Source organism: Capra hircus, chromosome 16 (assembly GCF_001704415.2).
Source record: "Capra hircus breed San Clemente chromosome 16, ASM170441v1, whole genome shotgun sequence".
Classification (NCBI taxonomy): domain Eukaryota; kingdom Metazoa; phylum Chordata; class Mammalia; order Artiodactyla; family Bovidae; genus Capra; species Capra hircus.
Window position 1 is genome coordinate 54835463 of NC_030823.1, and position 15319 is coordinate 54850781.

At 48.9% G+C, this 15319-nt stretch overlaps 1 protein-coding gene across 1 annotated transcript in view; it reads left to right on the forward strand.

Moving 5' to 3' along the window:
- The window catches only part of TNN (tenascin N), a 72416-nt gene that overhangs the window by 4452 nt on the left and 52645 nt on the right, over positions 1-15319 (forward strand). Inside the window, exons 2-4 of the mRNA XM_018060625.1 lie at positions 7723-8163; positions 9614-9988; positions 11232-11495. Coding sequence (XP_017916114.1) covers positions 7758-8163; positions 9614-9988; positions 11232-11495 — 1045 coding nt within the window. The 5' untranslated portion in view covers positions 7723-7757. The remainder of the gene's footprint in view (positions 1-7722; positions 8164-9613; positions 9989-11231; positions 11496-15319) is intronic.

A 15319-nucleotide genomic window follows, 5' to 3' on the forward strand; every position in this document is an offset into this window, starting at 1 on the left:
AGCATATGGCACAGTACCCACCATCTAATAAACACACAAGCAAAAACATACCAGCAAAAACCCAGTGGCTATTCTTATTTACACAAAATATTACTTTGGTGCTGTAAGGCTGTGAATATGGAGAAGTTCAACAGTCACGGCCACTGTCATCCCTAGCTTACAGGGATGTCTGGGGTAGGAACTCACAGACAGATTGGGGAGCTCTCAGTGTTTAGTTGGAAATGAAAGCCACAGGGGTAGATGTGGCTGCCAAAAGAGAATGAAATAAAGCATAAATGCAGAGCCCAGTGACATCAGTTCAGCCTCGGGCTAAACTAGGGGGACCATCCATCCAGTTCATGGTCAGCAGGATACACCTCAAAGAGCCTTTCTCAGAACAGCAATAGGAGGCAGCATTTGCCCTGAGTTTTAATGCACACTACTCCTATTTCTCCCCATTACCCACCACCCCTCCTGAAGTCAGAATTAAATGAAGGTTCAGTCAATGAGGGGCTTCCCAGGTGGCACTAGTGGTAACAAACCTGCCTGCCAATGCAGGAGATGCAAGAGACTCAGGTTCGATCCTTGGGTTGGACAGATTTCCCCCGGAGCCACTCCAGTACTCTTGCCTGGAGAATCCCCATGGACAGAGGAGCCTGGCGGGCTACAGTCCATAGATTTGCAAAGAGTCGGACATGACTGAAGCGACTTAGCATTCGCTGCACGCACGTCAGTCAATGAAACTGATTCGCGAGGACGCCTGGTTTCCTGCGTGCGTTTTCCCGGCGCTCCTACAGCCTTTGCTGGTATATTCCTACAGCAATTATTCTTCTTTCCATGGAAAACTGTTCCCCACAGGATAATCATCCCCATTCAGAAACTTGCCCTGCATTTTTCCGGGTGACGTGTACTGCCCTCCCTGTCTCCTCCTCGTCCTCACAGAGCTCTGTCTGCGGTCAACGTTCATAGAACAGTGAGTGAAGTCATCCCTTTCTTCCCCTGAGCCTCCTGCCATGTGTCGCAGAGAGAGCCAGAAGGCATCTCCTCCCACCCATTACCCTTGACAGAAGAGCTAGGTTGAGGACTCCCCCATTCTCATCATCTTTTGAGAAATACCCCTGCCTAGGAAAATCTGACAGAGAAGGCAATGGCACCCCACTCCAGTACTCTTGCCTGGAAAATCCCATGGACAGAGGAGCCTGGAAGGCTATAGTCCATGGGGTCACTGACTTCACTTTCACTTTTCACTTTCATGCATTGGAGAAGGAAATGGGAGCCCACTCCAGTGTTCTTGCCTGGAGAATCCCAGGGACAGGGGAGCCTGGTGGGCTGCCGTCTATGGGGTTGCACAGAGTCGGACACGACTGAAGCGCCTTAGCAGCAGCAGCAGCAGCAGGAGAATCTGACCTCAATGTGTGGCATCCAAGAGGCTGTAATTAGCAAGGACATCTTGCTACAACTCAGAGGGATGGGTGACAGTGAACACTCCTACAAGGGCTTCTGGGGTTTCTCCTATCCCAGGCTTCAAAGACAAACACCAAGAGACTGGGTGGGCTACGCCCAGTCCCGCTGTGGTGTATGAAAGAGTCCATGGAGTTTTTTGCATCTGTTCAGACCTTCTTCAGAAAACCATCTGCACTCCATTTATATTTTGGAGACTAGCAAGCCATGGCCTGGGGGTAGGGGGGTAGTTGGATAACAGCAGTGGGCAGAGAGGTCTGAAGCCTGCCTTTTTAGCTCTATTGTTGCCTGTGAAGAGGAGATTTGACAGTGGAAACTTGTGTGTAGCCCGTACCTAGAAAGTGCTTTTTCAGATCCATCTGTGTGGTAACTGGTGATGGCAGAGCGCCCAGGAGTTAGTGGCTCAGTTAGTGGACACTGTGCACCTGGGTTCCAATCTATGATCTTGCAGTCTCCTTGCACAATCAGGGGGCACGTTGCTTGTTGCCTCTGAGCCTCAGTTTCCATCCTAAGGAAGTAAGCAGAAAATGTGCGTGTGACTGATTTATCACTCAGCTGAACTTTGGAAGACAGTAATGATGAAATACGGTCATTTTTATCCTACACCTACCTTCCAAATCACTCTACCGGTGCTCCTCACCTTCCCCATCTTCTGACAAAGATCTCCAGCAGATTCCAGAGCTCTGTTGGTCATTTTGGGGGTTCGAAGAGAACTCCTTTCGTGAAAGGCAGGTCCATTCCCTATCAGAGTCCTGGTCTCCTACCCAAGCTGCAGCTTTTCTTTTCACTCAGTTTAGGGTGATGTTGGAATCCAAAGATGAGTGAGGGGGTGGGGGTGGGGGGCGGGGGTCACGGTTGGCCTGGTAAGTTGTTTTCCTTCTTCCATCTCCCCTACTCCAACTGGCACATTGCTCACTGAAGCAGGGTGGGGGGTCAGAAGAGAAGGGAAAAGGCATTTCGTTAAGCAAGGGCTGTTATAGTTCCCTCCGGTTATCAGACGCCTTGTTAAGGCAGCTGCTCCCAGAGCTGGTTCCACCTGCCCCCTCTTTCCTTCAGACCGTCCCCATTCTACCCTCTGAGCACCTCCTCTGGTAGTTCCCCCCCTGGAGTGAGCTGTGGCGGGGTGCATCTCAACTCTGGCCCCAGCTGCATCATTTTTGTGGCATGAACTTCACCTATGGAAGGACTTATATACTTTGTCTCCCCAAACTCTGGGGTGCAAGCCCTCCCACTGTGGCTTCCCTCTAACGTCTGCCATGGAGCCCGTTCCAGGCAAACTCCCATCTCTGAATTCCTCCAGGCAAGGGGCAGGCACTGTATTCACCTCTTATTTACTCCAAACTCCCCACACCCAGAAACCCTCTAGTAGAACAGCTTTCTCTAAAATGTGTGGGGACTTATTAACCAACTGTCTAAATCAGCTGACGACAAGAAATGTCTCACTGACCATTCCATTACCTCTGCAAGCTGTTGGGTCCAGTTCCTGGAATGGAATAAGTGATCAGAAGAGGTGTGCTATTACTATTATCAATAATACATGCTTTGGGTAATATTAATAGAAAGAGCCAAGCTGGAGTGAATGTGGCAAAGGGGTAACATGAAGAAGAGTTTTCCTTTGGGGCTGTTCTGCTTAGTTCCCAATGGCGGCACAATCTTTGGGTACAACATATAGGACATTTGTTCAAAGGAGGGGATTGCATAGAATTAGTATATACTGAACTCATCCCCGTTATTTGTATCAGAATGTCGCATAACGAAGAATAAGCACAGGCTTGCAATCAGATACACCTAAATGAGAATCCTATCTGTGTTGCCTACTAATTGAGCAGCTCCTGGTAAGTGAGCTTACTTTCAACACCTGGTTCTTCACCCAGGGTAAGGAGAATAACACCAATCTTACATGAGGATTAATGCATCTGGTCAATGCCTTGCACGTAGCAGCAACTTGACAAATAACATTTACTGTTGTAATGTTATTATTTTTTAAATAACAGTTCTGCCAGGGTCCTTCAGCATTTATTTCCTCCACTTTCTGATATGAAATAAATGGTGACTATTAAGAATTAAAGATTTTACACAGTATTAGAATTTGGCTTAATGACTAGGGAGTTTCCTTTTTTTCTGCGCAGAAGTAGTCTGCCCAGATTAATTCTTTTGATGGTGTTCTGCTGATTTCAACTACTGCTGTGGAGGAGAGGCAGCATCAGATGAGGACACGTGGGGATTTCTAGGATTCTAGCAGCTTCCCTAGTGGCTCAGGGCTTCCCTGGTGGCTCAGACAGTAAAGAATCTGCCTGCAATGTGGGAGACCTGGGTTCGATCCCTGGATCGGGAAGATCCCCTGGAGAAGGAAATGGCAACCCACTCCAGTATTCTTGCCTGGAGAATCCCATGGACAGAGAAGCCTGGCAGGCTACAGTCCTGGGGTCATAAAGAGTTGGAGATGACTGAGTGACTAACACTTTCACTTTCACTAGCAGTATTCTAGTTCTTTAAAAAAATTTTTAATTGACAACTATATTACATTAGTTTCAGATGTACAATGTAATAATTTTATATTTCATAGGCTACACCTCATATGAAGTTATAAAATAGTGACTATATTTCCTCTGCTGTACGTTATATCCTTGTAACATTTATTTTATACCTAGTAGTTGCTGCTGCTGCTGCTAAGTCGCTTCAGTCGTGTCCGACTCTGTGCGACCCCATAGACGGCAGCCCATCAGGCTCCTCCGTCCCTGGGATTCTCCAGGCAAGAACACTGGAGTGCGTTGCCATTTCCTTCTCCAATGCATGAAAGTTTAAAGTGAAAAGGAAGTCGCTTAGTCGTGTCCGACTCTTAGCGACCCCACAGACTGCAGCCCACCAGGCTCCTCCATCCATGGGAGTTTCCAGGCAAGAGTACTGGAGTGATACCTAGGAGTATGTACCTCTTAATCCACTTCACTTCATTTGCCTCTCCCACACCTCATTCCTCTTTGATAACCACTAGTTTTCTCTCTCTATCTGTGAGTCTGTTTCTAGACTCCACATATTAGTGAAAACGTAGAGTATTTTTCTCTGTTTGACATTTCATGAAGCATAATATCTCCCATGTCCACAGTATTCTAGTTGTTAATTTGGATGGTGGTTCCATGACTGTTGCCTTTAAAACAGTTCATTGTGTGTGTGTGTTCAGTCACTAACTCATGTCTGACTCTTTGCAACCACAAGGACTGTAGCCTGTCAGGCTCCTCCATCCACGGGATTCTCCAGGCAAGAATACTGGAGTGGGTTGCCATTTCCTCCTCCAGGAGATCTTCTCAACCCAGGGATCAAACCTGGGTCTCCTGTGTCTCAAGCATTGACAGGTGGATTCTTTACCACTGAGCCACTGGGAAACCCATAACAGTTCATTAGAACTATTCAATTTATGTTGTATATTCTTTTCAGTATCACCCTTCCCAAAAAAAGATATGAGAAAAAAGGATGTCATCCTGAGTAGCTGATTAAAAATAAAACCTCAAAATAATTATTGAGGCCTTACTATGTGCTTGGCAGGGCTTTCAGGTGGCTCATGGGGTAAAGAATCCCCCTGCTACTGAGGAGATGTGGGTTCAGTCTCTAGGTCTAGAAGGTCCCCTGGAGGAAGGAATGGCAATCCACTCCAGTATTCTTGCCTGGGAAACCCTATGGACAGGGGAACCTGGTAGACTATAGTCCATAGTGAGAGCTTATGGTGAATGATGTCGGATTCATGATCTCCAAAGAAGATTTAGCTTCGGGACCAGGGACCAGGCTTGATCACGCAAGAGCTTTTGTGTAGCAGAGTTTTATTAAAGTATAACAAGGGACAGAGAAAGCTTCTGACATAGACATCAGAAGGGGGACGGAGAGTGCCCCACTTGCTAGTCTTAGCAAGTGAGCTATATACTTTTTAACTGGTTATTACAATAAATCAAAAGAATGTCTCAAGGTTGTAAAGGTCTTACTAGACCCACTCCCACAATATACGTTTTAAGATGACAGGATTAGCCAGAAGGTTCTCAAGAAGGAGACACATGTCCTCAAGCAGGATACATTGTTATATACAGAATTTAAGGGAAAACACATCCTTGAGCAAGATGAGTTGTTTTGTTGCGCAATCATCAGTTCTGCGCTTAAAGAAAAAAAAGTTTGTCCTTTTCTCCTCCTTGAGAACTCCAGACCCCTTTCTCCTCCTTGGGGACCCCAGACTTCTTTTCAGCCTACCTGGGAATTGACTCAGTAGGGTCACGAAGAGTCAGACACAGCTGAAGTGACTGAGCAGGCACACATGTGCCTGGCATGGTGCTAAGTGCCTTCCACATACAATGCAGTCAAGCAGCCACTGCTATTCCCACTTGACAACTGAGGAGGTTAAAGCTCAGCTGGTGATGGACAGGGAAGTCTGGCATGCTGCAGTCCATAGGGTCGCAAAGAGTCAGACGTGACTGAGCGACTGAACTGAACTCGCAAGGATAGACACCTGGGACCCGCTCCATTTGTCTTTTCAGTACATAGGAGCCGCCTCACACATGGAGAGGGAGACCCTGAGCTTGCCTGGGACATAGCCACCAGGAAAGGACTAGGATTCCTGACTTCTCTGGTCTCTAGTACAAATGCTTGTGAGTCTTGAGTTGGTCACAGGAGTTCATCGTTAGGAGGCAGCTCTGCACACGGGTTTCTGGATGACAGCTTGACTGAGAGATGCACTGGTTGGTGACTGAGTACCTGTGAGTCAACGTGAGGTGCAAACCAGATCCCTGGCATCTGCCCTGAATCGGCTTTTTAGTGATCAAGAAAGTGCCATCCCAGATGGGGGCCAGGGGCCCCAGGAGAGATGGGGTCCTCCTGCACACAGTTGGTGCCAGAGGTCTACACCTTCTGTGGGCGGCAGGGGTTGTGGAACCTAACAGCCAGCTCTGGTCCAGGTGGCCTGACTTACGAATCACCTGAGCACCAAAGGAGTTGGAGGCTGACTGAACCCTGAGTGCATGTGGGGCTCTGTGCTCCTTTCTTGGGGGTGGTCCCTGAGAGGACTTGGCTCTGGGTCCTGGCCTTAAAAAGCTTAGTTTTGTGTGGACACAGGTTGCATCCAAGAGTAATTACAAGACAAGAATCACTACTAAGAGATACTCAGAGGGACCCATACACTGCTCTGAATGTTTAGCAGCTGCTGCTGCTGCTGCTGCTAGGTCGCTTCAGTCGTGTCTGACTCTGTGTGACCACATAGACGGCAGCCCACCAGGCTCCCCTGTCCCTGGGATTCTCCAGGCAAGAACACTGGAGTGGGTTGCCATTTCCTTCTCCAGTGCATGAAAGTGAAAAGAGAAAGTGAAGTCGCTCAGTCGTGTCTGACTCTTCTTGACCCCATGGACTGCAGCCTACCAGGCTCCTCTGTCCATGGGATTTTCCAGGCAAGAGTACTGGAGCGGGGTGCCATTGCCTTCTCCAATGTTCAGCAGAAGGAGAGCTAATTTCCGGCTGAGGTGAGGGAGGGGGTGTGAGAGAAGACTTTGTAGGGAAGTTATTTTTGATTAGAAATTCTGCTCTTTTGCTCGCTTGTGGGCAGAGGTGGTGAGTGGGACACTGGCCTGGAGGGCTGAGAACAGGTTCTGCCCTTTCTGGCCATGGTACCCAGGTCAACACACTCTGTCCCATGAGCCTCTGCCTCCTCGTCTTCATGAGGCAGCACGATGTTGTGGTACCAGAACGGACTCTGGTGTCAGATTTCTCGGGTTCACATTCTGCCACTCTCAGCCATGTGTGCCTGTGGGCAAGTCATTTGAGGTAGCTGTGTCTCAGTTTCCCTATCTCTAAAATGGGGATAACCATATATTCCATGAAGGGTTGTTGTGAAGACTGAATGAAATAATAAATGTAGAATGTTTAGAATAGTGCCTGGCACACAACTTGTGTCCCACGTACAGCTACAATTGTTAGTGTTGTCAGGATTGATTAGGGCGAGCAAAGCTTGGCACAAAGTATGCCCTGACTTCAAGAAGTTGTTCTTGTTATTATTAAAGTGCAGGTGAAATACAGAATTAGAAATGAAGAGGAGGGCCTCTCAGGGAGTAGGAACAGTGTCAGCAAAGCAGGAGGCAGGAATGTGCAATGTGTGAAGTAACAAAAAAAGTAATCTAATTCGAGCCCTCAGGAGATAGAGGATGAAAATTTTTTGCGGGTTTCTCAGCTTCCCGTGGACCCTTAGAATCCATTAAAAAGGCCAATCTCCGTCAGCAGATGTCCCTGGCTTTCTTTTGCATGTTCTTCTGGATGCAGGCTTCCAGGAGCATCGGTTCCCCGTCTCCCCAAGGATGGGTCTCCAGGGGAGGTTCTGCTTCCCCCTGGTGCTCCTGCTGGGCTCTGTGCTCTTGGCGACCTCGGCCCCAGCCACTCTCGAGTCTTCTGGATGCAGCGAGAAGGAGCAACAGGTCACTGTCAGCCACACCTACAAGATCGACGTGCCCAAGTCTGCCTTCGTCCAGGTGGAGGCTGACCCCCAGCCCCTTCGTGGTGATGGAACCTCGCTCCTGGCCCCAGAGGAGACCGAGGAACAGAATATTGTCTTCAGGCACAACATCCGCCTGCAGACGCCACAGAAGGACTGTGAGCTGGCAGGCAGCGTGTGGGACCTCCTGGCCCGGGTGAAGAAGCTGGAGGAGGAGATGGCGGAGGTGAAGGAGCGGTGCAGTGCCCAGCGCTGCTGCCCAGGAGCAGCTGGTGAGTGCACCACCTGGTATCCAGTCAACAAACTCTGAATGAGCACCTTCGGGTGTTCTACCAGGCTCGTGAGCACCCTGCCTCTCACTCTGGGTTTTCCCTAAGGGAGATGTTGTCACTGGTACTAGCTCTAGGGGTTATCTTCAAGCCTGAGCAGGGAGGGACCAGCAACTCTTAAAGTCTGGACTCTTGGGTCAGTGCTTTCAGAAGAGACTGCTTCTGGGTGCAGTTTTACCTGTAGATCCAATCTCTATTTCCCTTCATAAGGGGAAGCGACAGGTTGGAGAGGAAAGAAGACTGATGGCTTGGAGCTAGACAGGTTTGGGTACAAATCTCAGTTCTGGGTAGAAATCTCCATTCTTTAGTGTGTGACTTTGGGCAAATTCCTCATGTCCTCAACTGTCTGTTGAGGAGAGTTCTATCAGCTAGTCTAGTTCTGAGAACTAGAGATGATGTACAGAAGATTTCTTGGCCCATTATTCAGCAAACTGTCCTTTTGTTAGTAATAAAGTACTACAATTTGACTTTACAAACAGTGAGAACTTCCATCACCACATTTTTTTTTCAAGATAAACTGCTCAGATTATTTTCCAGAGAATAATAATCAGTGATACTTTGGCATACATTTTAATGCTAGAAGAAATTGCTACCATTAAGAGCGCCTCCTATAGGCCAGACGCAGAACTAGACACGGAGGACGGGGCGGGCGAATAAAATGGCAATAAAAGAGCGTTAAATTGTCCCTGAGCAGCCCGAACGTCAAAAGTTTTTACGAAGGAAAGAGGATGTTCTGGGAATCAGGAGCTGGGGCTGGTGAGCAGACCAGGACTGGCCCACCCTCCAACTGCCTCTTGCTGTCTGGAATTAGAGAAGGGAGCCTGGTTAATTAACCCTTATTCCATCTGTTATCCCCATAATGAGACTGGGCTGTTTCATAGCTTCTGTAGGTCCAACTTTCAGGCTTCAACTTCAGCTCATTTCCTAAGGACGCGGACTTGCTAGGTCCAGCTCCTCCAATCAAGACAAACTCCCACCCAGCCTAACTCTCTCCTGCCCATCCCAGGAGCCCTGCCCCTTAGTATAACCTGGCCCACTGATACCCAGGTTGGAGCATTTAAGGCACTTTCATAGAAAAGTACTAAATAATTAGTATCTTTTACAGGGTGGTGGTGGGGGAACCAAGTGAAGTCACAGGAGCATTTGGGATGCAAAGGGAAAGGCTAGGGTGGTCTCTGTGACTTTTCAGGCATAAAGTATAGATTTTGCAGGTTCGAGTCTGGCCCATGGTGGAGAGGGCAGGCTCCTAGTCTTCCCTATAGACCCTACCCTCCTCTACAGAAGGAGTCTTGCAGAATCCTGAAATCATCTGCTCTCAGGGTTCTCAGGGATGGAGAGTCCCTATTTACAAGCCCTCCAGCCTCCGCTGACTGTTCCCCTCTCTCTCGGGCAGGTCTGAGCCGCCACTGTAGTGGCCACGGGACCTTCTCCCTGGACACGTGCAGCTGCCACTGCGAGCATGGCTGGGAGGGCGCCGACTGCGAGCGGCTCGCCTGCCCCGGCGCCTGCAGCGGCCACGGGCGCTGCGTGGACGGCCGCTGCGTGTGCGAGCCGCCCTATGTGGGCGCCGACTGTGCCTACCCCGCGTGCCCTGAGAACTGCAGCGGTCACGGCACATGCGTGCGTGGCGTCTGCAAGTGCCATGAGGACTTCACGTCGGAGGACTGCAGCGAGAAGCGCTGCCCCGGCGACTGCAGCGGCCACGGCTTCTGCGACACGGGCGAGTGTTACTGCGAGGAGGGCTTCACCGGCCTGGACTGTGCCCAGGGTGAGAGCGGAGATGTGCCTGGGCCCGCCTCTCTTCTGACCCGGCCCCCATGGTCCAGGCACCCTTTAACCATCAGTTTACATTTTGTCCTAAGTAGGGCACCTCACCTTTGTTTAGTCTACTCCAGAATCTGCTGGAGAGCATGTGAAAATACAGATTCCTGGGTGCCTCTCATAGGTTCTGATTCAGCAGGTCTGAGGTACGGCCCCAAGAACTTGCATTTCTAACAAATTCCAAGGTGATGCTGATAACACTGGTTTGAGGACCAGTAGTCTTAGGTGATCTAATGTGTGTGTGTGTGTGTGTGTGTGTGTGTGTGTGTGTGTAGGGGTGTGTGTGTGTGTAGGTGTGTGTGTGTGTGTAGGTGTTACTGAATGAAGTCTTGTAGACCGTGCTCAGGCCTTGGCCCTGCTAAGGCTCTCTGCCTGGCTGGGGGAGGGTTGCGGTTCTAGCTGCCAACAGCAAAACTTAAGCTGAGATCCCTACAGCACAAGCTTTATTCAGTGGTTGAAGAATGGAGAAGCGGGAACTAAGTGCACAGATCAACTTCTGGCCCACCTAGCAAGAGAGATTCAATTTTAAAGAGTAAAAACAAAGGGAGGAGTGAGGTTAATGATGGGGAGCTGTGTACATTAGTCTGCCTGCGAAGGAGCAGTGCTTTCTCAAAGGAGTGGGGGGCCACTCTCTTCTTATCATTGTTTGACTCCTAATGTCCCAGTCAAGGCTGCTGGTAGGCATGTACTTTAATATGCCGCTATAGAAATTCAGGGTAGAGTAAGACTCAGGGTCTGTTGGAGGTCATATTCACCTTCTTAGTCCCAGCTGGTTCTCTCTCCCTCTCTCTATCTCGCTCTCTCTCTCTCTTTTTTTTTTTTTTTTGTAGCTTTCTTTCTCATCTCTGGACTGTTTAAAGATTAATGTTAACTTCTGCTAAAGGCATAGGTTGGATGGTTTTGAACTAAGACTTGGAGCATCACTGGCAACATAGGGGGGTCAATATTAACTTCTAACTAGATAATAACTTCTGGGGGTCCACTGTGGTGCCTTATCCAGGCTGTGTATCCTCCACACCCACCATCATAGTGTTAAGCAGTGGATTGGCCAAAAAGTTCATTTGGGTTTTTCCATATACTATGATTTGTCCAACCCAATATAAAGTAGGTGCTCAAGGAATATGTTTTGGCTATGGAGCCCCACCCCTGTTCCCTCACTGTCTCTACCCCTGTTCCTGTTCTGTGTGCAGTGGTCGCCCCCCAGGGACTGCAGCTGCTCAAGAGCACGGAGGATTCCCTGCTGGTGAGCTGGGAGCCTTCCAGCCAGGTAGACCACTACCTCCTCAGTTACTACCCGCTGGGGAAGGAGCTCTCTGTGAAGCAGATCAAAGTGCCCAAGGAGCAGCACAGCTATGAGATCCTTGGTTTGCTGCCGGGAACCAAGTACATCGTGAGCCTGCGCAACGTGAAGAAAGAGATTTCCAGCAGCCCACAGCATCTACTGGCCACCACAGGTAAGGAAGCAGCCAGGTTTCCCGGGAGAGGTCCTGCTCTATACATCTTCCATCGTCCCCACAAGTACCCTTCTACTACTCAGGCCATTACTCTGGTTTGGAGTTTGTAAAATACAGCTGTAGCAATCCTAGGTTCTGAAGGAAAGTCTCCATTCTTATTCCCCTCGCTCTGCTCCTCCAAGCCAGTGATGGAGCCTGCTGGATTGGGAATTACAGGCTCTTCTCCATTCCCTGAGATTATTATTCATCAGTTGCTCAGTTGAGTCTGACTCTTAGCAACCCCATGGACTGCAGCAGACCAGGCTTCCCTGTCCTCCACCATCTACCAGAGTTTGTTCAAGTTCATGTCCATTGACTCGATGATGCCATCCAACCATCTCATCCTCTGTCATCCTCTTCTCCTCCTGCCCTCAATCTTTCCCAATGTCAGGGTCTTTTCCACTGAGTCAGCTTTCCATATCAGGTGGCCAGAGTATTGGAGCTTCAGCTTCAGCATCAGCCCTTCCAACAAATACTCAGGGTTGATTTCCTTTAGGATTAACTGTCTTGATCTCATTGCTGTCCAAGGGACTCTCAAGAGTCTTCTTTGGTTGCCCTGGCACTCATGTACAAGCAGCCATGGAGGACACCTGCATCCTCACGCCTTCAATGAGCCTCTGAACAAGGTCAAGTTGGTATGATTGGGGGTCTGCTGAAGCCACCTGTATCAGTTAGATTCATCTCAGCAAGAAAGAGAGGGAACAAACGGAGCAGCTAAGAAAGTTTAGTGAAGAGGTTATTTATAAAGGTGTAGATAGGGTTTGGATGATGAAATACTCCAGGGCTGGTGTCAGTGGAGATCCACCCCAGTCTGAAGGGGCAGGGGATGGAAGTTGGTCCTGGGACCCAGAAAGAGCTTTAGGAGATGGCTGCCTGATGAAGTGCCTTTGGTAGAGGAACACAGGCAGTCCACGGTGTCCTCATCAGAAGGCAGTGAAGGGGAACCGTTGCCCAAACTCTCTCTCCTGCCCTCTGGTCTTCTGGTGACTCTCACTGGCTGCACATGACCGGAAATCAGAGGGCCAGGGAACCCAGCTAATACATTTCATAGAGGTCATAATCTGGGATACAGAACAGGAAGGCAGATGGATCTGGAGGGACAGAATCTCTAGGGCACCACTAAATGCTACCAAGATGTTTGGAAGGACAAACATACTGTTTATTCTTTAGAAATTATTCATTCCTATGAAAGCCTAGGATCTTCCAGGGTTCAGAGAAACCTAGTTGTTTGAGTGATTCAAATTCATTCCTTTTCTCAGCATACTTTATTGAACATTTATTTGAACATTGCCAGGCACTGTCCTGGGCTTCCCTGGTAGCTCAACTGGTAAAGAATCTGCCTGCAATGTGGGAGTCCTGGGTTTGATCCCTGGTTTGGGAAGATCCCCTGGAGAAGGGAAAGGCTACCCACTCCAGTATTCTGGCCTGGAGAATTCCATGGAGTCTAGGGTCCATAGTCCATGGGGTCGCAAAGAGTCAGACATGACTGAGTGACTTTAAAAAAATAAAAAGGCACTGTTCTAGGTGTGATAAAAATGAGCTGCCTCCATTTTCCCCTAAACTCTGAAGGAAAGTCCAGGGAGATCCAGGTGAATGGGCCTTTGGAATGCAATATCTTTGCAGAAATATCTGGCTGCCTGTCCATTTTGGTGGCAAGAATAGAGAAGGGTAGGGGTAGCTCAGTGTTTGAAAGAGCGTGAAGGACTTATCCTCTTTGGGAGGACAGTTTGTGATTGCCATCATCACGGCCCTCTAGCCGAAGACCTCTCAGAACACCCCTGTAGTTGAACAAGTTGGGTTTATTGATTGTTGCCTCACGGGAGCGCACACAATGGCAGACCACGGGTGTCTCTGGAAGACGGTGTTTGAGGGGTCTGGTGTAGGATTTGGACTTGTGTTAGGTGATCTGAGAGAAGGGTTAGGGAAGCAGGGATTTACTTTCGATTGCCTACTGTCATGAACTGGGGATAATCCTGTGATTGGTATCTTAGTGAATCTTATCTAGAAAGAGGGCAGACTAGAGGGAGACTAAAGCTGTCATTGGTTTTTTAAAAAAAGGGAGGGGGAATAGTCACTCATATTAGTCAGAAGGGAGGATGTTTAGTCATTTTTGTGATTTGGACAATGTTCGGTTCATGTTTGGCCTGTGTGCAGACATGATCTTGGAATGGTCTTGTTTCATCTTAATTTGTCTGCTGCTGCTGTCCTGTGAAATTGTGTTTCTTTATTTAAGCTGCTCCCGGTCTCGGTTGTGGCACTAAGGATCTTTGTTGTGGCATGCATGTGGGATCTAGTTTCCTGACAAGGGATGAAACCTGGGCCCCTGCATTGGGAGCACAGAGTTTTACCCACTGAACCACCAGGGAAGTCCCTGTGAAATTGTGTGTGTTCAATGGGAGAACACAGAGGCCCACCTGTGAGAGTCAAGCCAGTGCCCTGCTGTTGGGCTGCTTTTCTCTTTCTGTTTTTGTCTGACTGCCCCTGTCTTCAGCCAGGACAGTGCCCACAGTCTCTCAATGAAGAGCAGAGACATCAGTTACTAAAAGTCTTAGCAACTACTCCCGGTTTCTTGCCCTGGGGACTTGTAAAATCCTGCAAAGACGACTGCAAAGTCGTCTAATCCAGTTCAAGTGAAACCTTTTCTGGTTTGTTCCTCTGGGGAACGTCAGCCTGAGAGACACTTATCCCCATGCTCACCTTGGGCTCTTTCATGAAGTTCCTGCTTTTTCGCTTGTGAGCCATGTGGTGCCCCTTCTGTAACCCTTGGGTCATTTTCATTATTCACCTCTTGACCTGTTGTTCCCTCAAGGAATTGCCATCCTTGAGGGAAGAACCTGGAGGCTGGCAGGTGAAAGGCAGAGGAAGTGCTTCAGGGAAAAGGCTCCGTGAAGCTCTTTATCCATAAGAGAGATTCAGAAACATTCAGAGCCACAGGCCTTGAGATTTCGCCCCTTGACCGATACACAAATTCTCTGTTCTGTGTCCTTGACAAAGGGTCAGTCAGCCTGGTGGGAACACCTTCAGAACCAAGGCATGGGAGGTGAGGAGAGGGGCGAGGCTGAGAGTCTAGGGCTTGTCTTTCCTGTTCCAAACTTCAGGCCAGGTGACACTGGCCTGGGAGGTGGCCATTGGAATTCAAAGCACTCCCAGGGACCCAGACCCCTCTCCAACACCAGCACCCGAAAGTCCTTCTCACAGAGCCACGCCAGCAATCCGTTCCTTGGTAACAGGCATCATATTTTCATTTTCTCCTGAGTGGATGGGTGAACATTTAGCCATTAATACTTCATGTGGCAGTGGTATGGTTTAGTTTCTCAGTCGTGTCCACCTCTTGTAACCCCATGAACTGTAACCTGCTTAGTTCCTCTGTCCATGGAATTTCCCAAGCAAGAATACTGGAGTGGGTGTCCCATTTCCTTCTCCAGGGGATCTTTCTGACCCAGGGATTGAACTGCAGTCTCCTGCATTGCATTGGAGAAGGAAATGGCCATCCACTCTGTATTCTTGCCTGGAAAATCCTATGGACAGAGGAGCCTGATGGGCTACAGTCCATTCGGTTGCAAAGAGTTGGACACGATTTTAACGACTGAACTCCTGCATTGCAGGTGGATTCTTTACCGACTGAGCCAGCAGGGCATGAAGAACTATGCAGTTACTTTCTTCCTTCACAGGATCAATAGGTAGAGCAGCTGAGGATATCAGGTATCTGGGAGAGGTGCTAAAATCTGGTAGAAGGTGCAGGAAGAATCCTTCAAAGGACCAAGTTAAAATTCTTCTATTTTACA